Below are 25,103 nucleotides of genomic sequence, written 5' to 3'. Positions count from 1 at the left end.
GACACCTCAGCTGACCCCTCGATGTGGAGGAGCAGCGGCTCTACTCTGAGCTCCTCCCGAGTGACCGAGCTTCTCACCATATCTCTAAGGGATCGCCCAGCCACCCTGCCGAGAAAGCTCATTTCGGCCGCCACTTCAGTGTGATATGTTACCATATTATCATGCTTAACACTGAGAATTTGAATAATTGTAATGTGATGATCAGATGCAGATATCTAAATATAGGCGGTTTGCGGGTGGATTATTTGTTTTTAATAGTGGATTCGGGTGACTCAAAGTGCACCAGATTAATGAATTTATCTTTAAAATGTACAACATTTTCTTCCGGGGGGGGGCATGCCCCCTGACCCCCTAGAGGTACCAAGCTCCACCAACAGAAAAAATGGTGGAAAACACATTAGGCTATATGATGATCTACAAAAAAATACACATTTAATTATCTTATTATTAAAATACATTATTATGATTTTACCATCTCCGCCTCCTTTTGAGCCTGGAAAAACCCTGAAATAGGCAATAGGCTTCTTGTAAAGGTATTACTATTTACTATTATTTAGAATAGTATTTCAGTGCACTTAACTTCTAACTTTTGGGAGTTGATCAAAACTGTTCTCTTTTGGATATATAATAACAATGAGATATTCTGTAGCCTATACTGATTATCAGTTTGTCGCATGTTTAGACCTTGTATGTGTGTTGCACAACACATGTTGCACTTGGCGATCACGGTGGGGATTGATATGGTAGTGGACCATGATGGTCATAGAAGAAGTGAAGGAGCAGCCAGTACCCCCCAATTATGGTGGGGTAATTCGCACTCTGCTTAAAACAGTCAAATCCAACAATATTAATCAGCGAATTGTAAGTATATGATCAGTAACAGATGTGTAAAAGATGTTTGATGTTTGAGTTACTGGAAGTTTTTGTGTAAGTAGGTCACTCTCTCCTTGTGCACTGATAAAACGACGACTGGAGAGACCATGAAACAACATTTCACGAGGGAAAATGCTAATATAAAATCGATTTCTGGTTACAATTGTGAAATAGTAACTTGAACATGTACCCAGGATCGTGTTTAACAATGTTAGTGTGAGAAAAAGTGTATTTAATTTTAAATACTGTTTTAAATTTGATATGTAGCCTAGTTAAAAAAAATAATAAAAAGATGTAGGCCTACTTCCCTCGAGGCGATGACATCGGATGACGTCACGGCCATCGATCGTCGTGTGGAATGTTGTTTTCCGATGGAAGTGCCTCAAGAGGGAAAATTATGATGCAAAAATAAATTACTGGGTATAAATGTATATAATCAGCCTGAATATGAAACCAAGATTGTATGTGAGTGTTATAAATCAATTATATTTTACATTTTAAAATAATGTGTTTCCCTGGTGGGGTACGATATCGATAACGTCACGTCCATCGATCGTCGTGTGGAATGTTGTTTGAAATAGAAATATCCTGATCCTTTTTAATGAGAAATTGAAGAAATATATCATTGTGAAAGTAAGGAGCACAAACAGTTCCTTTAATCCATTACTCTAGGGCTAGGCAGTGTATTGAATGATGTGAGGTTGACATGAATATAAAATAAAATACACAATTCACTAATATATTTATCTTTTGTGCCAAAGCTCTGGGTTATGAGATACTTCATCAATCTATCATGAGTGTTAACTTAATAAAGTTTTTATGAATATTTATTGTTAAGACCACATGTATTGGATGGTATATATGAACATATTTATGTATAATATATCTACTTATTTATTTATTTTGTGTACCAAAGCTTTGGGTTAGGCTATGATATAATTTCTATGTTAGTCCATCTATTGCACATGTCAGAAATTAACCAAATTATGTTTTATCTTTATGTCTGTCTTTTTACATTTCCAGAGTGAAAATGTAATTATGGTAATGTAAAATGTAATGTAATTATGATTTTGTATTTGTATATATATACGTACATACATACATTTGAAGGTGAGAAGGGCGTGCGCCTAGCCTGGTTAAAACCAGACCATTCTCAGTAGTAACTGAGTTATGGTCTGGCAAAGCTCCATAGACAAATCATTTCCAAAGGGGCGTCACCAACGGACGTCGCTCAAATGCCTCTCGGCGCAATTGGATAGACCTAAAACTCCAAAAACCAATCAGAGCGATCGTCATGGGTAAAGCCATATGCTGCGTCCCAATTCGCCTTGTTACACTACGCCATAAATAGGCTACTCTTTTTGTGAAGAAAATGTATTTACTTTTGAATGTGTAGCAAAAAAGTAGGCAACTTTTGGACATACTACTTCGTCATCTTTATCGGACGGATCTGTCGCGTGCATCCCGTCATGTAAACTGCCCTGTCAATCATCTTGTCACAGATAAAATCCTCTATTAAATCGAATTTAATTTCCTACCGTTTCGGAGAGAAATGTAGTAGCATGTTCATCTGCCAGTGGGTCTTTCATGGAGACTGTCCTCATGTGTTTGCAATTTGAATATAATAATGCTGCATTTAAAAGTTGGTGCGCTTCACCAACGGAGTGGACGTCGCTCAAATGCCTCTGGGCACAATTGGATAGGCTAGACCTAAAACCAATCAGAGCGATCGTCATCGTGTAAAACCCGCCTCAACGTTTCTGATTGGTGCCGCGATTTCCACGGCATGGAAATGGCCTTGAATGAGCTCTTTGCCAGACTACTTGCAGAGCAAATCTAAATTTGCCGGAAGTTGTCTGGGTTTTCCCAGGCTAACGTGCACCGCAACCAAAGACCGAACCGAGCCAGCCCGAAGCTCTTAGTCGGACGCACGGGCTGGTAAGGGAATAAAAAAATCGAAAGACCATCTGTCCACTGACCACTTCGAACAGGCAAGAACCAGACCAAGGTCACGGACGCACGCCTCCCACACTCCTGAACTTTTCCTTGACCCGACCTCCTGATAACCATTTCACAAGTTCACACTTACAAATAAGTCAGATAATAAATGGTATGCATATTTGGGTGCACTTTTGTCCATCATAAAAATAATTGGATTCGCATTCAAAATGCAAGCATTTTGAGAGGTGTTTTGACAATTCAGAGCCACCGAATGACGAATACGAAAAAACGCATACAAACATTTCGGACTCAGTGTGCAAGGATCTTAAGCTGCGTAGCTTAAGGTTGCACACTGAGTCCGACATGTTTGTATTCGTTTTTCCTCCAATCATAAATCCTCTCCTGTGGCCTCATGGGAAAGTAACGTGTCCATCGTATGCACACTTCAGAATCTCACTCGAAATAGTGAGAGGGCATCAGTAGGGCTGAACGATTAATTGCATTTGCGATAATATCACGATATGATGGAATGCGATTTTTTAACCGCAAAGCTGCGATTACAGTCTGGTCACGTGACACGCGTCTGTATTGCAGATGAAGCATCAACTTGGCACGCTACGCATTTAGGCCTGGCTACAGGAAATAACAGTTTGTTCAATTTATGTGATATTGTGTCATAGATTCTCTAAAACGATTCTGTATCGATTAAGATAATTTCAGATTTATGTCTGAGCTTAATAGTTTTAAACACAGATACGTGATGACGCGTGTGCTTTATAAACAACCGTATTCTGCTTGCTTCTAATTCCTCTGTCTCTCTCTCTCACACACACACGACACCACTCGAACCTTACGAGAAATAATCTTTAATAAAGTTCGGAAAAGTTGAAGCGAATTACAAGGACATTCGCGGGCTTCATTGCACAAGATATGAGAGACGCGCGGTCTGCGTGATGTTACTTTTGTAATGCGCAGTCTCGCCCGCCGGTATTTTACTTACAAATGTTCTACGAAGGCATCATATATCTTGGAATGCAGTTGGCTTATATATTAAAAATATGAAAATCACAGACAGAAGCTGCTTTCAATTTCAAATACTCACGCGCGCTTTACGAAGAGCGTTAGATCATGCGGCTGTGAGCGACTCCGTCTACGTGGTTAAATGTACTTGCATCTCAAAATGCTTTTATGATGCGAAATTAATGTGACACAGTCAGTTATTAAACAGACAGGACAAACCACATCTTATAATTTCAAAAGAGATGAAAACGATCCGACAGGCTACTCTTAAATACTGAAAGCACTCTTTGTTTATTGCTTGTAATTTTTTTCCCCCTCCTTGTTATTTGTTTTGAAGCTATATTTGTTAAAATTATTAACAATTGTATTAATTTAGTTTTTTAAAGTGTAATTATTATAAGCAGGCCTACTTATAATTATGTAATTAAATATTTTAAGTTTTATTAATAAGATCAGTTAAAGAAAAAAAAATGTGATGGGCTCATGAGGTGCCTAAAGATTCCCTTCCCTATTTTACAATGATTTATTGCTTGTTTTTGTTTCATACATATTATATTATCCACATTACAGTTTTAAAAAATATATACTTTCAAGATTTGTATTACAAGTGCACATTCAATACAATTAACCAAAAAAAAATCCCGCAGGAATTTGCACAATTAAATACATGTTTCTTATAACCAGAACTCATTTGTTTTCCTGTGTCACATTAATCTTGTTGTTTAGCACTCACCCCATCACATCTGTTCTCTAGGTATAGTGCGCGTCGAGCAGAAGAACAACACTCTGGAAATGGGCTTGTTTGATGATGGTCCTTATGAGGTCGGGGATGAAAACCGCCTTGATCCAAGTCTAGTGCCAGTACCAGCCAACAGTTACTTAGGTGAGTGTGTGTGTGTGTGTGTGTGTGTGTGTGTGTGTGTGTGTGTGTGTGTGTGTGTGTGTGTGTGTGTGTGTGTGTGTGTGTGTGTGTGTGTGTGTGTGTGTGTGTGTGTGTATGTGAATGTGTGTTTTGATGCTCATGCTTTTTGTGACACTGAATCTTGCATATGCACAGGATTCTCTCTGGATTCCGGCCACAGTATCACAGAAAAAGGGAAACTCATCATCGTGTCCGGAGCGCCGAGAGCCAATCACAGCGGTGCAGTGGTGTTTCTGCGCAAGCAAGAAGAAGCCTCCACCATGCTCATGTCTGAACACATTCTGGAAGGACCAGGACTCGCGTCCTCGTTTGGATATGATGTTGCTGTGGTGGACCTAAATGGAGATGGGTGAGGGATACAAGATAAATATGTTGTTTATTATGAAAAGGAGTGGGTAGATTGTGAGTGCCCTTGTGAAAAAGAAGTCTGCTCAATCTCAATAATTGGGTTGCACTTTATTTTACAGTATGTGTACTTACAGTGTTCTTACCTAAGAAAGAATTGAGTAATATAAGGTAATTGCATGGGTTAAGTTAGGTTTAGGTGTAGGTTCAGGGTTAGTACCTAGTTATTACCCGGTTAGTGTCATTACTACAATGAGTACATATGTTCATGCGAAACGGGACTGTAAAATAAAATCCTACCAATAATTGTATTGAATGTGCACTTGTAGTGCTCTTCAAATCTTAAAAGTATAGTTTTAAAAATATATATATAGTTGCAGATAATATAATATTAATCAAATAAAAGGCAACTTAAGTGTACTTAAAGAGAGTACACTTTCATGACTGTGTCTCCTAACACACTTATTAAGTGCACCTTGACATGTCAAATTAAAAGTTTTACATTAAAGCACATTCTAAATCATTTATTTTATCAATCTTTTGTCATGTTTTAAAGAAGTACTACACTGATTTTGATGTGTTGACTAACATACTAAAGCACATGTGAAGTGTGAAGTTAACTAGTGTGTGTTTTATATAAAATTTAAAGTTCATATATTTTAAATGTGCTAAATTGTAAAATTCATGATTATAAATGTTTCATCTAAAATATAATTAAATACTTGACCTACAGGTTTCAAAAGAAATTAGTATGTATTTTAAACTATATCTTAGTTTACCATAAATGCTTCTCAGTACATTTGGCAGTACACTTTGATCTTTTTTCAAAGACTTTATTAAATTGAAATTATTAAAAGATGTACTTAAATCCTACTTAAGTGGCTCAAAAGAACTCTGAAGTTCAGCTAATTGAATTTAATATACATTTAAACTATAATACATTTTCATTTAATTGTACATAACATGTACTTAAGTGTCTAAAAACATTGCACTCAGTTTGCACTTAAGTATATTCTTAAAAAAAAAAAGTAATTGTTTGGATTTAAATAGGCAAGTGCTTAACAGTCTATGATTGGATCATTATTACAGTGAATATTAAGTTTCTAGCATGTTATATGTTTGGCAACAGTTCTTCTAGCCCTAATTGATGGAGTGTGTAGCTTTTCATTTCTTTAACAGCCATGTAGGAAGACACATCATGGCCATATTCCAGGATGACCATGTCAGGATTCATCAGGCTCAACGTGTGAAAGAATGGTTGGGAGGAGCATGAAGAATCATTTTCACACATGACTCATTTCCTCTGAGTCCAGACCTTAAATTCATTAAAAGTTTTTGGGATGTGCTGGAGGAGACTTTACAGAGTGCTGGACTCTTACATTGTCAATACAAGATCTTGACCAAAGACTGATGCACCTCTTGATGGAAATAACATCACAACATTTATTTCCATCAAGACAAGCATCAATTTTTGATCTTTTATAGACAAAGACTTTCAATGGTTTTAAGGTCTGGATTCAGAGGTGCTAATTCATGTGTGAAAATGATTCTTCATGCTCCTCCCAACCATTCTTTCACAATTCACGGATGTTTCTCATGCGCACACAAAAGTCTGTATAGATTTATTTTTATTTTTGAAAAGGTCCATTTATTATTACTTATTTCAAAGTAAGTAGTTGAGTGGCCAGAACACATTAAAAGTTTTCTGTTTTCAGTTAAAACGGTGTTGTGTAAGCGGCCCCTATAGTTAATAACTAATGATCTTTGCAATGGAAGTGAATCAATCATAAACTAACTTTAGCTGGACAATAACTTTATTCTAGAGCTGCTGTAAAGCCAAAACAATCTCTGTTACTTTAATTTCCTATTATCACTGTAAAGCTGCTTTATAAAAACAATCTATATTGTTAAAAGCGCTATATAAATGAAGGTGACTTGACTTGACTTGACATTTAGGGGCTCTGTACTTTTTCACAAGGGTGGGCAGCTAAATCATGTGTATTGTCCCTCCAGTTGGCAGGATGTTGTGGTTGGTGCACCCCAGTTCTACCAGAGAGACGAGGAGGTGGGTGGAGCTGTGTACGTTTACATCAATAAAGCTGGAAGGTGGAAGGACGTCACTCCGACTCGCCTGAACGGAACCAAAGACTCCATGTTTGGACTGGCTGTGGAGAACATTGGAGACATCAATCTGGATTCTTTTGAAGGTCGGATGCAGGAGTTGATTTTTTTAGTTTTGGTTTGTTCAGGTTCAAGGTTGTTTAATATTCTTCCTGCTTGCTTCTCAGATATTGCAGTAGGAGCTCCATATGCAGACTCAGGGTTTGGTAGCGTGTACATCTACCACGGGTCTGCTGACGGCATCAATACCAAACCAGCTCAGGTTAGACACTCTCCAATTTCTGTCTCTCTCCGTTTTCTCTTCTGTCTGCCATTTTAATGGAACACATCAGTGAGAAATTGATTCATTTTCCAGTGTTATTCAGTTTAAAAGGTTTTCCATTTTCAGGATAAAACATTGGTGAAAAAAAATTGATACTTACATATTTTAACATCTGATTGTACTTTAGTTTTGACATTCTTCTGATGTAACTTTGTACTAACTATGTCTTTTGTGACCTTTAAAACAAAATATGGTTTTAGTCTATACACAGTGTGTTCTACAAATTAATAAAGCCTTTATCAACAAACACTAAGACATCCAATGTTATCTTGCAGATACTGGAGGGCAAACAGCACAATATTAAGATGTTTGGCTATTCTCTGGCCGGAAATATGGACCTGGATCAGAACTCGTACCCTGATCTCGCCGTTGGGTCGCTCTCTGACACAGTTTTTATTTACAGGTGCTGATAGGTCACTTCTAATATCAAAGTTGTTACCTGAAGATTTTTGAGATGCTATAACAACATCCGTCTTGTGTTCAGGTCCAAAGCGGTCAGAAACACCAGCGATTTCAAACCGTGTTTTTGTCTTTGGTTCACTGCAGTTTTAAGGAGAAAATACTCAGCAATGGTGTTGAATTATGAATTTACACATGGTTTGTCTTAAAGCATATTAAAAACACCACATAGACATATAAACAACATTAAAAGCTTGATTTTCACCACTGGGGGACTTTAAGATTTAATCCAAATATATTCTGTGTTAATAATGCTGTTACAGAAGACTAGATATGCTCACTGGAGTAAATAAGTGCATTTCTTTGTTCTGAGGTCTAAAGGTTCACACATTCTAAACCAGTTTTTGTTTGTTTTCCAGCCATTTCCTGTACATTGGAGGCAGAGTGGCACCGCAGGAAGCTGGGTCTCCCATCTAGAGTTGTGTTTCTGGAGAAGAACGAGATGGATCAGGACTTCCAGTCGACCGGCACTCTGGAGCTACGAGGACAAAACAAAAAAGCTTGTTACAAGACCAAACTCAGATTAGTAAATAGTAAATAAAGTAAATAAAGCTTTGAAGTCCTAGTGATAGATGTTTTATTCCATATTGTAAATATATTTCCATATTTATACCATTTTATTCCATATTTTTTGTCCATAAACAAAAAATATGGGTATAGGGCGCTTGGTTCATCGGTTGTTGATTGGATGCTTGCAGGGGCGAGTTTAAAGAGACCATATTATGCCCTTTTTCTAAGGTTTACACGACACCGTTTTCAACTAAAAACGTAAAACTTTTAATGCGTTTTGGCCGTTCATTTACACGACAACAGCGTTTTGGGTTCCTGAAAACGCAAACTTTTAAAAACGGGTTTCAAAGTGCAAGTTTTTGAAAACGGTCTCCATGTGAACAACAAAAACGCGAATCTCTGAAGCCGATGATGTCATGCACATGCGTATTACATGTTCAGTCTATAGTGTTTCATCGCCATCTAATGGCCTGGTAGCAGAATTACTCGTTTAGTTGTTTTCACGGATTCGTATGAATGGGGATCATTTTGGATGGATCATTTTGACAATGGACACCGTCTGTACGAAGGAAAAACTTTAAGCACACTGTATGATTTTGGCCACGATTTAGCTGTCGGAGACTAATTTATTGAATCCTAAAAGATTCTTGTGATGATCCTAGGCTAAAAATCTGAAGTCTTTGATCGCTAGTTTGACATGTTCACCGACACCCGATTAGTAACTATTGCTATCAAATTTGACCTTGATTTGATGCACAGTTTAACTCACGGCTTAGCTCAACCAGGCCTCGCCCCCTTTTTTTGAGTATACCTTGGGCGGGAATTATTTAAATGGGGAATATTGTGATGTATTTGTTCTCGGAAGAAAACTCATGACAACAATCAAGACGTTTCACTTTCAGGGAGTTCAACAGTGTTCACTGATATAGAGAATAACTCCCTTTGGAGTGGCTTTGTGATTTTTAACTTTGCAGACCTTTTTATGCTCACTAAAGAAAGTTGAACTTGTAAAAAAGCATGATAGGTCCTCTTTAAGCAGACTAAATGATTGGAGAAATTCTGCATACGTCACCTGAGAGAAGTCTGACAAATTGATTGAACATTACAAGGTCAAAACACTCTAAAAAAATGAAACATATGCGCGGATTAATCGTTCACAATATGTTATAACATGCACTTAGAAAATAGATAGGATGAATTTTAATTTTCATGGCAACTTTAAAGTAACAATTTGTCCAAAATGTTTTATTCTGTCACTCACCCTCATGTTGTTCCAAACCCATATGACTTTCTTTCTTCTGTGGAACACAAAATGAGAAATTATAATGGATTTTGTAATGGTTGTGCTTTTCTGTACAACTACAATGAATGTCCATCCATCCATCCATCTTCTTCCGCTTATCCGGGGCCGGGTCGCGGGGGCAGCAGTCTAAGCAGGGATGCCCAGACTTCCCTCTCCCTAGACACTTCCTCCAGCTCTTCCAGGGGGACACCGAGGCGTTCCCAGGCCAGCCGGGAGACATAGTCCCTCCAGCGTGTCCTAGGTCTTCCCCGGGGTCTCCTCCCGGTGGGACATGCCCGGAACACCTTCCCGGGAAGGCGTCCAGGAGGCATCCGGAAAAGATGCCCGAGCCACCTCAGCTGGCCCCTCTCGATGTGGAGGAGCAGCGGCTCTACTCTGAGCTCCTCCCGAGTGACTGAGCTTCTCACCCTATCTCTAAGGGATCGCCCAGCCACCCTGCGGAGAAAGCTCATTTCGGCCGCCTGTATCCGGGATCTTGTCCTTTCGGTCACAACCCACCGCTCATGACCATAGGTGAGAGTAGGAACGTAGATTGACCGGTAAATTGAGAGCTTCGCCTTACGGCTCAGCTCCTTCTTCACCACGACAGACCGGTACAGCGACCGCATTACTGCAGAAGCTGCACCGATCCGTCTGTCAATCTCCCGTTCCATCCTTCCCTCACTCGTGAACAAGACCCCAAGATACTTGAACTCCTCCACTTGAGGCAGGAACTCTCCACCAACCTGAAGCGGGCAAACCACCCTTTTCCGACTGAGAACCATGGCCTCGGATTTGGAGGTGCTGATTCTCATCCCAGCCGCTTCACACTCGGCTGCAAACCGTCCCAGTGCATGCTGAAGGTCCTGGTCTGATAGGGCCAACACGACAACATCATCCGCAAAGAGCAGAGATGAAATTGTGTGGTCCCCAAACCTGACCCCCTCCGGCCCCTGGCTGCGCCTAGAAATTCTGTCCATAAAAGTTATGAACAGAACCGGCGACAAAGGGCAGCCCTGCCGGAGTCCAACATGCACCGGGAACAAGTCTGACTTACTGCCGGCAATGCGAACCAAGCTCCTGCTCCGGTCGTACAGGGACCGGGTAGCCCTTAGCAAAGGGCCCCGAACCCCATACTCCCAGAGCACCCTCCACAAGATGCCGCGAGGGACACAGTCGAATGCCTTCTCCAAATCCACAAAGCACATGTGGATTGGTTGGGCAAACTCCCATGAACCCTCCAGCACCCTGTAGAGGGTATAGAGCTGGTCCAGTGTTCCACGACCAGGACGAAAACCACACTGTTCCTCCTGAATCCGAGGTTCTACTATCGGCCGGATTCTCCTCTCCGGTACCCTGGAATAGACTTTCCCGGGGAGGCTGAGAAGTGTGATCCCCCTATAGTTGGAGCACACCCTCCGGTCCCCCTTCTTAAAAAGAGGGACCACCACCCCGGTCTGCCAGTCCAAAGGTACTGTCCCCGACCGCCACGCGATGCTGCAGAGGCGTGTCAGCCAAGACAGCCCCACAACATCCAGAGACTTGAGGTACTCAGGGCGGATCTCATCCACCCCCGGTGCCTTGCCACCGAGGAGTTTCTTGACTACCTCGGTGACTTCAGCTTGGGTGATGGAAGAGTCCGCCTCCGAGTCCTCAGCCTCTGCTTCCTCAATGGAAGACGTGACGGCGGGATTGAGGAGATCCTCGAAGTATTCCTTCCACCGTCCGGTGATATCCCCAGTCGAGGTCAACAGCTGCCCACCTCCACTGTAAACAGCGTTGGTAGGGCACTGCTTCCCCCTCCTGAGGCGCCGGACGGTTTGCCAGAATCTCTTCGAGGCCGACCGATAGTCCTTCTCCATGGCCTCACCGAACTCCTCCCAGGCCCGAGTTTTTGCCTCCCCAACCACCCGGGCTGCAGTCCGCTTGGCCCGTCGGTACCCGTCAGCTGCCTCAGGAGTCCCACAAGCCAGCCAGGACCGATAGGACTCCTTCTTCAGCTTGACGGCATCCCTTACTTCCGGTGTCCACCACCGGGTTCGGGGATTGCCGCCTCGACAGGCACCGGAGACCTTACGGCCACAGCTCCGAGTGGCCGCGTTGGCAATGGAGGTGGAGAACATGGTCCACTCGGACTCAATATCTCCAGACTCCCTCGGGATCTGGTCGAAGCTCTGTCGGAGGTGGGAGTTGAAGATCTCTCTGACAGGGGATTCGGCCAAACGTTCCCAACAGACCCTCACAGTACGTTTGGGTCTGCCGAGTCTGTCCAGCTTCCTCCCCCGCCATCGGATCCAACTCACCACCAGGTGGTGATCAGTTGACAGCTCCGCCCCTCTCTTCACCCGAGTGTCCAAGACATACGGCCGGAGGTCAGATGAAACAACCACAAAGTCGATCATTGACTTCCGGCCTAGGGTGTCCTGGTGCCATGTGCGACTACAATGAATGTGAGACTGGATTTTTCAAGCTTCAAAAGTTACACCATAAAAGTATTGTTAAAAGATTACAATTTCTGGACACACTATTCCTATAATTCTCCTGTTGGATTTAGGGACTTTTATTATGACATTCAGCCTCTGTCTAAGCTCTCATTAATGAAATGTTATGTCGATACACTGACTGAGTGGGATCTGCTGTGCTCTGGTTTTCAGGAAGGAATCAGGGATAAGCTCAGAGCGATTCCTATCGAGGTGTCTGTGGCCATTCAGAGTGCTAAGAGAGGCAAACGGCAGAGCTCGCTGCCACAACTAGTGCCAATACTGGACTCCACTGTACCCAACAAGACCATCACTGAGGTATACTCACAGTTTACTGCACAGAAATCTAATGAAGAGTCAATGCATCTTTAGATCCTTCACTGTAAACATAACGGAGTGTCTATTTACTTGCCTTGTTGGCAGAGGCTTTTACACTCACTCTGCCCAGCATTGTCTAGATGAGCCTGACAAAATTACAAAAGAAACCTGTCTGATAACAGATCACTGGCATGAAGAGTAAGGCAAGTGGCCTTAGCTTTTAGCGCAACCAACCGCAGAACAAGTACAACATGTTCCTGGATCAACCTCTTTGTTGATCCTGGAACAACATTCCAATCATCCAATCAGATTTGAGGGACAAGTTTACAGTTTATGTCAAGTTTAGGCTTACAACCAGGGTTAGGTGCTTCTACATCAGTGTTATTCACCTATCATTCCCCTCATTAGTTATGGGTAGGGTTAGGTTAGGGGTAGGGATAGGGTTAGGACTAAATCTTTCGGACAATAATGTTGTTCCAGGATCAACAAAATATGTCAATCCAGGAACATGTCTTACTTGACAAAATCACGGTGATCTCCTTTGTCAACATCTTTGTTGATCCTGGAACAACAATCCAATCAACCAATCAGGTTTGAGGGACAAGTTTATAGTTTATGTCAAGTTTAGGCTTACAACCACAGTTAGGTGCTTCTACATCAGTATTATTCACCTATCATTTCCCTCTGATTTTAGGGATAAGTTATGGGTAGGGTTAGGTTAGGTTAGTGTAGGGATAGGGTTAGGACTAAAGTTTCAGACCGGAATGTTGTTCTAGGATCAACAAAATATGTTGACCCAGGAATATCAGGACGTGGTGACCGAACCGAGCTCGAATCCACCTTTTTCCAAACTCATTCTTTTTCCTTTTTCCCATCATAAATCAGTTCAGAGAGGTGTTGATTTTAAATAAAAATAAAGAAAATGTTCAAAAAGTGGAAGGGAATAAAGTGTTTATAGGGTTTGGCACAGGGACAAATAATGTCCCAATAAAGAAGCATACATTTTTTTATTTTAATAGACACTGAATATGTTATTATTGCATACTGTTTTATAATGTACTACAATACAATATATCTGCCACTATTTGCATAAATAGCTATTAGTATAAATAGCATCTAACTACTATTTACACTTAGTGCAAATAAAATACTGCTATTTTCAATTAGTGTAAATCGGATCTATCACTATATTTGCACTTAGTGGCAGATATTATTTGCTCCTCAGTGTATTGTAGTACCTTATAAAACAGTACTTTTTATAACTTATATAATATAATACAATATAGTAAATGTAATATTATATAATCAATATCAACAATAATTTTTGCATAGGCGAAAATTGTAAAAGGCTGATAAATGAAGTGATATAATAAACCTTGTTTCCTGGCCTGTAGGTGAACTTCCTGAAGGAGGGTTGTGGCACGGACAACATCTGTCAGAGTAACCTACATCTGCAGTACAGGTTCTGCTACAGGGAGTCCAAACAAGATGTGTTCCCTCCTCTACCTCTGTGTGTACCAGCAATACATGCAACATAAACCCAACACACACAAGCTCTCTTTACATCGATATATAAATATGAGCTGATCACAAGTGGAAATTGAGAAATCTTAATGTATCAAATAACAATACATATAATTAGATTGTTTATTACATTAGATGACTACTGGACGACTAGATTGCTTGTCATTTAAGGAACATTTATCAGTATAAAAGGTTTCTTTGTTGGTGTGCAGTGTGTTAAATGCTCAAATCCGTCTCTCAGGGAGAATGGTGTGCCGGTGATTTCTCTGAGTGATCAGAAGGACATTGCTCTGGAGGTCACAGTGAGGAACAGAAATGGAGATGATGCTCATGAAGCCAAATTGGTGGGGCAGTTTGATGAATCTCTCTCATACTCTGGATTCAGATCTCTGAGAACTACTGTAAGTGTATCACACGTCTAAAGTCTATATCTGAGTCATGTGACCTGAACCTTTCCGTTGTGGCACTCGTCTGAATTTCATTTAACTATTTTTTAAGGTTTTATTCATTATTTCACCATTGATACAAAAATATTGTTGCTATATTTCTATGAACTCTTTATCTTTCTTTCTCTCTTATTGTTGTTCAGTTGGTTCTGTCAGAGATTCAGCAGACTAAATGCATAAACTTTACATTTCAATAATAATGCTAATTCAATCAATTACCACCGATCCATACTTTATATCCTATAGGATAAACATGTGATCTGTGCTGCCAATCAGAATGGCTCTCTGGCAGACTGTGAGCTGGGAAACCCTTTTAAACGGGATTCAGAGGTCAGTAATACTTCAACGATGCCGTATTAATCTATTTCATGAATTGTCATTTTAATAAAAATGGTTGTTTTGCAGGTAAAATTCTATATTATATTGAGCACTGGCAAGATATCACTCGACACCAAAGAAGTTGAGATCAACCTTCAGCTGGAAACGTATGAAATATTAAAACTATCAAAAACACTCTTGATTTAAGCATGTTTATATGAACTAATTGTATGATTAATGTATATATGATGTTTATGACATCCACATACAGAACGAGTTCACAGGAGGGCCTGACCAAAGTGAAAGCCAAAGCCAAAGTGGTGATTGAACTTCTTCTTTCTGTACAAGGGTGCGTATCATCACTTTATGGAAATCCAGATGGCGCCGCGGATGGCTGCCTCGGTGTTGAGCTCTCCAGTTGTTACACTGTTTTTGTTAGTTTGTCCTGTTTTATGTTTGTCATTCGCTATCAGTTATACCAGGGACGAACTGCTGAACATTCGGCAGTGCACACCAACTGATCACCAACCAGTTTTTGATTCTTCTGGCGTTTTGCGGAACATTGTCGTCGGTTGCGCCGCTGCACTGTGGAAACAGTATAAGACGCGCAGGCGTGGGAAGCGAGCCGGCACACTCGTGAAGCTCAGGCAGCGCGGATTCAGAACGGCGCTGCCTAGCATCCATCTGGCGAATGTCCGCTCTCTCCCTAACAAAATGGACGAACTACTTCTGCTCTCACGCAAAAACAAGGACTTTACCAACTCTGCTGCTCTGTGTTTCACGGAAACCTGGCTGAACGAAGCCATTCCGGACAGCGCGTTACATCTACCGGACTTTCAGCTGTTCAGAGCGGATCGCGATATGGAGTCAACGGGGAAAACGCGCGGTGGTGGGACATGCTTTTACATCAACAGAAGGTGGTGTACTGATGTAACTGTGTTAAGGAAGATGTGCTGTCCTGATGTGGAAGTGCTTTTCATTAACTGTAAGCCGTTCTACTCGCCGCGGGAGTTTTCCTCGCTCGTTCTCATCAGTGTTTACATTCCACCGCAAGCACACGTGAGTACGGCGCTGCAACAGCTGGCTGATCTGATCACAGAAACAGAACAACAACACCCGGACTCTGTTCTTATCATTCTCGGAGACTTTAATCAGGCAAAACTCACACGTGAACTGCCTAAATTCAAACAGCACATTACATGCCCCACCAGAGACAATAATATTTTGGACCATTGCTACACCACAACAAAGGATGCATATCGCTCCGTCGCCAGAGCAGCTCTAGGACTTTCCGATCACTGCCTGGTTCATCTTCTACCAACTTACAGGCAAAAACTTAAAACTGCTAAGCCAGTAATAAGGACTGTAAAGAGATGGACCAACGACACAGAGCAGGTCTTACAAGCCTGTTTTGAATGCACTGACTGGAGTGTTTTTGAAGCTGCTGCCAGCGATCTGGACGAGCTCACAGAGACTGTAACATCATACATCAGTTTCTGTGAGGATTTATGCATCCCTACCAGGACTTACTTATCATTCAACAATGATAAACCATGGTTCACACCAAAACTCAGACAGCTTCGTCAGGTCAAAGAAGATGCCTACAGGAGTGGGGATAGGATCTTGTATAATCAGGCCAGGAACACATTGACAAAGGAGATTGAAGTGGCTAAGAAGAGCTATGCCAAAAAGCTGGAAAACCAGTTTTCCTCCAACGACCCTGCATCAGTGTGGAAAGGCCTGAAAGACATTACCAACTACAAGACACCATCCCCCAGCATCGACAGCAACAAGCATCTTGCGAACGAGCTGAATGTCTTTTACTGTAGATTTGAGACCCCCGATCAGACACCCCATACCCGCCCTGACCATCTCTCTACACAGCCATCAACACCTCCAGCCATCCCCCTCCCCTCCCCCCCTGCACTTCAGATCAGTGAGGATAATGTGCGTCAGATCTTCAGGAAACAGAAGAGAAGGAAAGCACCAGGCCCAGACGGTGTTTCACCAGCCTGTCTGAAAACCTGCGCTGACCAGCTGGCCTCTATCTTCTCACTGATCTTCAACAGATCACTGGAGCAGTGCAAAGTCCCTTTCTGCTTTAAACGCTCCACCATCATCCCAATCCCGAAGAAACCAAAGATCACAGGACTCAATGACTACAGACCTGTTGCCTTAACATCTGTGGCCATGAAGTCACTCGAAAGACTGGTGTTAGCATATCTGAAGGACATCACTGGACCCTTGCTGGACCCCCTGCAGTTTGCCTACAGAGCAAACCGGTCTGTGGATGATGTGGTCAATATGGGACTGCATTACACCCTACAACATCTGGACAAACCAGGGACCTATGCAAGGATTCTGTTCGTGGACTTTAGTTCTGCCTTCAACACCATCGTCCCATCACTGCTCCAGACCAAACTGACCCAGCTCTCTGTCCCTAGCTCCATCTGTCAATGGATCACCAGCTTTCTGACAGACAGACAACAGCTAGTCAGAATGGGCAAAATCACGTCCGACAGCCGCACCATCAGCACCGGTGCTCCACAGGGATGTGTTCTCTCACCACTGCTCTTCTCCCTGTACACAAATGACTGCACCTCTAAAGACACCTCTGTCAAGCTCCTGAAGTTTGCGGACGACACTACTGTTATCGGACTCATCCGGAACGGTGACGAGTCTGCGTACAGACAGGAGGTGGAGCAGCTGGCTCTTTGGTGCAGTTATAACAACCTGGAGCTGAACACGCTCAAAACAGTGGAGATGATCGTGGACTTCAGGAGAAACCCCCCTGCACTCCCTTCACTCACCATCATGGACAGCACTGTGACTGCAGTAGAGTCATTCAGGTTCCTGGGCACCACCATCTCTCAGGATCTGAAGTGGGACACTCACATAGACTCTATTGTGAAGAAAGCCCAACAGAGACTGTACTTCCTGCGTCAGCTGAGGAAATTCAACCTGCCACAGGAGCTGCTCGTACAGTTCTACTCAGCTGTCATCCAGTCCATCCTCTGCACTTCCATCACCGTCTGGTTCGGCTCTGCTACCAAAACCGACCTCCGTAGACTACAGCGGATAGTTCGGACTGCTGAGCGAATCACTGGCACTACCCTTCCCACACTCAAAGTACTGCACTCATCCAGAGTGAGTAAAAGGGCTCGCAAAATCACTCTGGACCCGTCACACCCAGCACACTTTCTGTTTGAACTGTTACCGTCTGGTCGACGCTACAGAGCACCGAGCACAAAAACAACCAGACACAGGAAAAGTTTCTTTCCCCAGGCCATCTACCTCATGAACACTTAAATGTTCCCCTACTGTGGAACAAACATGTGCAATACTTCCCTCAGACATTTCATTATAGCACCTTATAACTTTATATATATTTATAATTTATAATCTTTTTATTTTTATTTTATTTTTATTTTTTTCTATTTTTTATTTATACCTATGTTACTTGTCTTGTCACTTTATATTGTATGTGTACTGGAAGCTACTGTCACCAAGACAAATTCCTCGTATGCGCAAGCATACTTGGCAATAAAGCTCTTTCTGATTCTGATTCTGATTCTGATTCTGATTTATTTCTCATCTCATGTGGGATCGTTGCATATCTAAGCACAGTTTGAGACATTTTTGAGATCTCTTTTGAATCTCGAAAGGAGATACACAAGATTTGTAGGGTCTTTTTTCAGCAGTAGCCAAGGCGACATCTAGTGTATATATCTATACCCGCCCGCGCTCTCAGATCACTTGGACGTGGCTGAGTTCAAGAGGTAAAAACGATATAAAAACTGTTCATTTTCTCACACAAACCGCTCGTTTCGTGTCTTAGGCCATCAATGTGTACTTAAGATGGGGAATTGTTTAATTTGGACGACGGGGAATTGTTTTAATTTGGACTCTGTGCTTGTGTTTTGAGACAGTGACCATAGACCTGCATTATATGACTGACAGACAAGAACGGTTTGACCTAAAAATATCAAAATTGAAACTACTGCGGAAAAAAAGACACCTACATCTTGGATGCCCTTGAGGTAAGCTAAAACATACCAAAATTTAATTTCAAAGTGAACTATCCCTTTAACCCGAGGTTAAAAGCAGCTGCTAATAACTACTAGTGTCTCTGCCATCATAAACTTAGTAGAATGAATCCCCTTTGAAAAAGAACACATTAGGATACTGATAAAAAGCGCACTTATTACGGAAATAATATACTTTAAAAGAATATAAAAGAAAAGTGCAAAATGAATTATAATTATGTATTATTGTTTATATTTGTATTACATATAATTAGCTGGATTTTAGAGTGCTTGGACTTAAATATATATTTATGCAATTTCATAATTACTTTTGTGAAATACAGTATTTAATATGGTTAAAGTGTATGGCTGACAGGCATTTATGGCAAAGTATGTCCTTTCTATTGAAAGTTGTCATATTTTTATATATTTGAAAACACATCTGTAATGATGAAGTTGCAATTTAGTACATTTAAAATATATTGACTTTAAATGTAAAATCAAACAACACACTAAGGTTAAAATTATAATCAAGTACCTTACATGTGCTTTGTTAGTGAACTCATCAAAATAAGTGCACTTTAAAGCTTAACAAAAGATCAGTAAAACAATGATTTAAAATGCACTTTAAAATAAAACATTGAATTTGACAATTTGAATTTGAATTTTTTAAAAGTGTACTTAATTGTTAAGAAACAATCATGAAAGTGTCCTTTTATTTCATGCAAGTTTTTAAAAAAAAAAATATATATACTTAAAAAATGTAAGTACACAAGTGCACATTCAACACAATTAAGCACCCTTCTTTTTCAGTCTTAGTTGTGTTACGTCCTGTCACATGTCAGCGGATATGTTTATACAGTGTCTGATTGCTGATTGTTGTGTATCAGGGTTGCCAAGCCGTCTCAGGTCTATTTTGGAGGTCGAATCAGAGGCATGAGTGCCATGAAGACAGAGGAGGAAGTCGGCAGCTTGATCGAATATGAATTCAGAGTAAATGCCAAAATAACTTTAAAGAATTATACACCTTTATAGATATCACTTCAGCCATTTTTGCAAAGCACTACTTCTAGCCTAAGATTTTTTTTTCTTTTTCTTTTTTTTGCAGGTGATTAATTTGGGAAAGCCTCTGAAGTCTTTTGGCACTGCATCCCTAAACATCCAGTGGCCTAAAGAAAGTTCTGTGGGAAAATGGCTGCTGTATCTGATGAAGATCAACACCAAGGGCCTGCAGTTAGTCACCTGTTCACCTGAGAGAGAGATAAACCCTCTCAGACTGAGTGAGGTACCAGATATATTCCTGTCTTAGTTTACATCTGACCCAGACAGCAACATAACGCATCTGGTACACATAGATTTCACATATATATTTTTTCTATTTTTTAATGCAATTAATTTTTTTTTTTTTTTTTTTTTTTTTTTTTATCTTTAAATTACTAGATTTGATCAATACATAATAAATAAATGGTAATTTAAGCATATTCCCCACATTCTTTCAACTTAAATTCAAAATAACTCACAATTTCATGCATGACCTTTTTAATTCAGCTCAAAATATCTTACATTGGGTCTTTGTCTTTGCCGACCTCTTGTGGAAAAAAAAAAATATATAACACAATATTTCATGATTCTTGCCACTTGATGGCCTTATAGCTCTATATGGAGCGAATGAGCTGTTCCGCTGGGTCCTAAAGTCAGTTCCTTTCAGTATGCATTCAGATACAGACATTATGAAAAAGATTTTGGTAAAGGTTTAGCATTTTTTGTTTGAATTTTGAGCTTTTTTTTCTATGTGTTCAGAAGAATTCCTCACATTCCATTAATTCCTAAGGGGGTCAAATGGACCCACGAGGGAAGGATTTGTTACTTTTTTAAATTTCAACCACAAAACTCCTCGAATCCTTTCAAAAAATGTTTGTGTGTGTATTCATGATTGAAGTGCGACAAAAGTCCTAGGGCCTCGGACCCCTCTGATGAACACTCAATAAAAAAATTAAAAAATGGGGTCAAAATGACCCCTGATATAAAATAATGCTAGATCAAGAAAACATTTTTAAGCGTTAACCTTTCTGGCTGAGATTGATGCTGAAAACATGGACAAAAAGTAGACACATCTGTGACTCTTTTAGGAGTCGACGTCAACCAGGAGAAAGCGTGAGCTGGAGGAGAGGAGACCATCTGACGGGAGTAAAGTATCCCTCTTCACTGACAAACGCAAGCACAAGATTCTGGTAATGAGATTTAGTTATTTATATTTGTAGTGAACTTTAAATTTTAGGAACGATTGGACCAAAACAACTTGAACTTAATTATTTCTCATAGTCATGCAGTGGCGATGCCAGATGTGTGGAGATGAAGTGCCCCCTTCAGGGCTTGGACAGCACTGCAGTCATCGTTTTAAAATCCCGGCTGTGGAATTCCACTTTCCTTGAAGTGAGGACAATGACGAGGGCTTATTTTGTTCCCTTGAAATAATGCCTGAGGTTGTTAAAGCAATCTGTTTTGTTTTCCTCTCAACAACAGGATTATGCGTCCTACAATTACCTTGATATAATAGTGAAAGCCTCCATAAGTCTGGATGTCTCCGCCAATAACATTGTCCTTAAAAATGCTGAGACCCAGGTAACACAGTTTCCTAAAGTGTAACACATTTAAGTCTGTGACATTAAAGACATTTGTTGAACACCTGTACGTCTGATGCCCAGGTGAGGCTGACCGTGTTCCCAGAGACGACAGCGACTCCGTTCGGAGGAGTTCCCTGGTGGATCATTCTTGTGGCGGTTTTAGCTGGGATTCTGATGCTGGCTCTCCTAGTTCTGTTACTCTGGAAGGTAATAAAACACTCACACACCCAAACATAAAGCTAACAAAAACCCAAGGGCATCAGCCACATGGACAAGAGTTCCTTAAGGAGTATTTCTGGTAGAAAGCTCATATTGTATGTGGACTTCTCTGTTCTGAATTTGTTTTTGTTTTCTAATACTATACTGTTATTTATTCTGGTATTTACTATTTTAATGGCCCTAAAAAGAATTTGGAGACTTAAGACCCGTTCACACCAAGGATGATAACTATAAAGAGAACGATAAAGATATAGTTCTCAATATTAAAGAATAGCAGAGTTCACAGCACAACTATAACGATAACGGCACAGAGAAACGATATCGTTGTAATCACTTTCAGAATGATGTTACCCAGCTCATGAATTATAAAAACATCATTGACAGCCAATCAGAATCCATCCTGATGTAATGAGCTCGAGGATTTAAAGTGACAGTCAAGCACACACTTAGAAAAACACAATGATATCATCACAGGTGTGGACGCTAATATAGATATCTCTATAGTTATCGTTCTTGGTGCGAACGGGCCTGTACTGTACACTTGAATGAATGTCATTTCATTAAATAAAACTAAAATCAAATACAATATATATATATTTTTTTTTTTTATTCAAGAAAGATACCTATAAATACGTAGCACCGCACAAGACATGCGTGAAAAAACGATGTATAAAATCGAGGGAACAACATATTGTATCGTATGCAATATTTACTTAAAACAAGATAAATAATTCTTAATTTATGGCCTCGATATCTATCTATCTTATCTATCTACTTATATATATATATATATAGTCATGGTCATGTTCCAAGATAGATAGGAAGGCAGGAGATAGATAAAGTTTTAAAAGACAAAACAATGGATATAAATCATATTGTGACATTGATTTATCAGGTGTCCTTTGTGAAAAAGAAGTACCACATACTTTTAAAAGAGGAGGCTACTTATTACAGAAATAATATACTTTAAAAGAATATACTTAAAAAAAATGCAATGTAATGTTTTCGGACACTTAATTGCACGTTAATTGCAATTATATCAAAATGCGTTATAGTTTAAATTTATATTAGATGCAGTTAGCTGAACTTTAGAGTGCTTTTGAGCCACTTCAGTGAGACATAAAGTACATCTTTATATATTTAATACTGTCTTTGAAATATGGTAAAGTGTACTGCCAAGCATCTAAACTAAAATATACTTTATTGCCAGTTGTATGTTATTTGCATGTCATACTTTAATGCCCTTTCTATTGAAACTGGTCATATTTAAATATATTTACAATTAGACATTTGCAATGATGATGTTGCAATGTAGTACATTTGTAATATCAAATAACACTACAGTTAAAAATATATATAATCAAGTTCCTTACATGTGCTTTTATATTTATCAAAATATATACTTCTTTAAAACATGACAACAAATTATTTTAAAGTAAAAGGTTTAATTTGACATTATTAAAATTTAATTAACCTTTTATTTAACTAATTTTGTATTATCTGCAAGTTTTTGTACTTTTAGGATTTGAAGTACGTCACAAGTGCACATTTAAAACAATTAAATGCACTTCTTTTTCACAAGGGGTTAGTTGTGGATCATGCTGATAGTGTGTAAACTTGAGAACGATCTTCTTACATCTACAAAAAATCACACAATTAAAGACATGAAGGAAAAATGATGAGTGAGACGCAGATGACACTGGCTTTAATATTTTAATTTCAATGACATTCACACATTTTTATTCAGGTTTTACTGCCCAAATGCTTTTTGTGGCCACTGCATATTAAATCCATGAACATTTGTGTCAGTACAAATGTAGTACAAACCTTCTCATGACATGTTTGCAATGACCCGTGAATTTGCCCCCTCTGTAGTGCGGTTTCTTCAAGCGGGCCAAGAAGGACGAGTATGATGCCGCAATTCACAAAGCTGAGATTCACACTCAGCCCTCAGACAAACTGTCCACTGAGGCCTAGCTCTCCTTACCCGGGTAAAACACGATCGCTGCAGCAGATTGGTGTCTGCATGACGTGTGGCCTAACTCACTAACTCATCCTTTGCTCTGACCAAAGCAAGGGAAAGACTCATGTTGCTCAGCGTGCTTCGCTCTTTCCGTGTGAAGCTCAGTTTTGTTTCGTATTGTGTCGATGGATGTGCTTCTACGTGTCCTGTTTTGTCAAGCATGTCCCGTCTCTCAGTGTTCTCCAAAGCATACACACTCAGAGTGATTTTTTTTTTTAAATGTACCCATTTTTAAAATGATTCTTAATGAGGTTTTCTTCTTTCTCTGTCAGTGTGGATTTTTCAAACGTTCCAAATATGAGGACAGCGTTCCGAAATATCATGCGGTGAGGATTCGTAAGGAGACGCGTCTCTTGAAAGACGGAAAGGTCATGTTAGATCCCTTTGAGAAGAAGCAATGGATGACCACATGGGATGAGAACGAGAGCTACTCATGAGACTGTCTCTGCATCTGATGTGGACAATCTGCACCATCGGGCGTCTTCGGTTGTGAGAAGTTTCAGAGGAAGTCTAACTCTATACGGTCTGTGAGCCGTGAGGCGTTTGACATGAAGATGCCTTTACACATCCGTGTGTTTCTGGTAACTAAAGGGTAAAGACTGACTGTTAACGCCTGGATATCTCTGGGCTTTTTGTTTGCAATGACACCCCTTAAAAAAAGCGTTTGTATATTTTTGGAAGATGCATGAGATGCCAAGAATGGATTGTCTTGATTTTCTTTGTAAATATTTTACAATGCAGTTTATTTATTTTGTCTTGTAATTTTGTACTAAGATGCCTACTGTGCATGAACTGCCCAAAGATCATTTTTCATGTCTTTCGGTAACTGTAAATTAGATTGAATGTTTTGAGGTCTGTCAGATGAATCTCAGGCGGGAAAATAAACCATTACTACTGAAAAATGTTGATGACCGAATGTATCAGTTATGCCACTGGAGCAGTTATAGATATGAGCAGAGACACAAAATAAAACCCATGACAACATATCAGCATGGGATGATGACTATTATCATGTCATTTCTCAACTCAACTCTAATCAGCATGTTTTAGCTTTGTTGCCCCCTGCTGGTTGGCGTTAAACGTGAAAGCAGTGATGCCAACTTAGTCTGAAAAGTTGCTAAATTTAACAAAATTGCTAGCAACCTTTCAGACTATCAACTGATTTTTTAAAAAGCACCTAGCAACAAATTGAGCTACTTTTTACAATTTGTTTGACGACTTTTACCAAAAGTCAGCTTAAATGCTAAAGTGCACACATTTTCCCACCTAATGACACACACACACACATACAGGATTTTCTGTCACATTCACAACACACTCTGTATGCCTTG

At 40.2% G+C, this 25,103-nt stretch overlaps 1 protein-coding gene across 1 annotated transcript; it reads left to right on the top strand.

The window, feature by feature from the left end:
• Window positions 1-753: 753 nt before the first annotated feature.
• On the top strand, window positions 754-24,762 carry LOC309502598 (integrin alpha-6-like; the record flags this gene model as incomplete). Its single annotated transcript, XM_082174999.1, has 21 exons — window positions 754-802; window positions 4,589-4,717; window positions 4,892-5,105; window positions 7,115-7,308; window positions 7,390-7,484; window positions 7,820-7,947; window positions 8,029-8,051; window positions 8,321-8,529; window positions 12,213-12,593; window positions 13,988-14,103; window positions 14,359-14,518; window positions 14,810-14,893; window positions 14,969-15,048; window positions 15,153-15,230; window positions 19,797-19,899; window positions 20,015-20,191; window positions 21,036-21,137; window positions 21,229-21,339; window positions 21,430-21,528; window positions 21,612-21,737; window positions 24,045-24,762. 21 exons carry the CDS (start codon window positions 754-756, stop codon window positions 24,207-24,209), a joined length of 2,823 nt encoding a protein of 940 aa, XP_082031125.1. The 3' UTR covers window positions 24,210-24,762.
• Between the last annotated feature and the right edge of the window lie 341 nt (window positions 24,763-25,103).

Source organism: Leuciscus leuciscus (genome assembly GCF_965113295.1).
Source record: "Leuciscus leuciscus genome assembly, chromosome: 7".
Classification (NCBI taxonomy): domain Eukaryota; kingdom Metazoa; phylum Chordata; class Actinopteri; order Cypriniformes; family Leuciscidae; genus Leuciscus; species Leuciscus leuciscus.
This window is presented reverse-complemented; position numbering and strand designations above follow the sequence as displayed.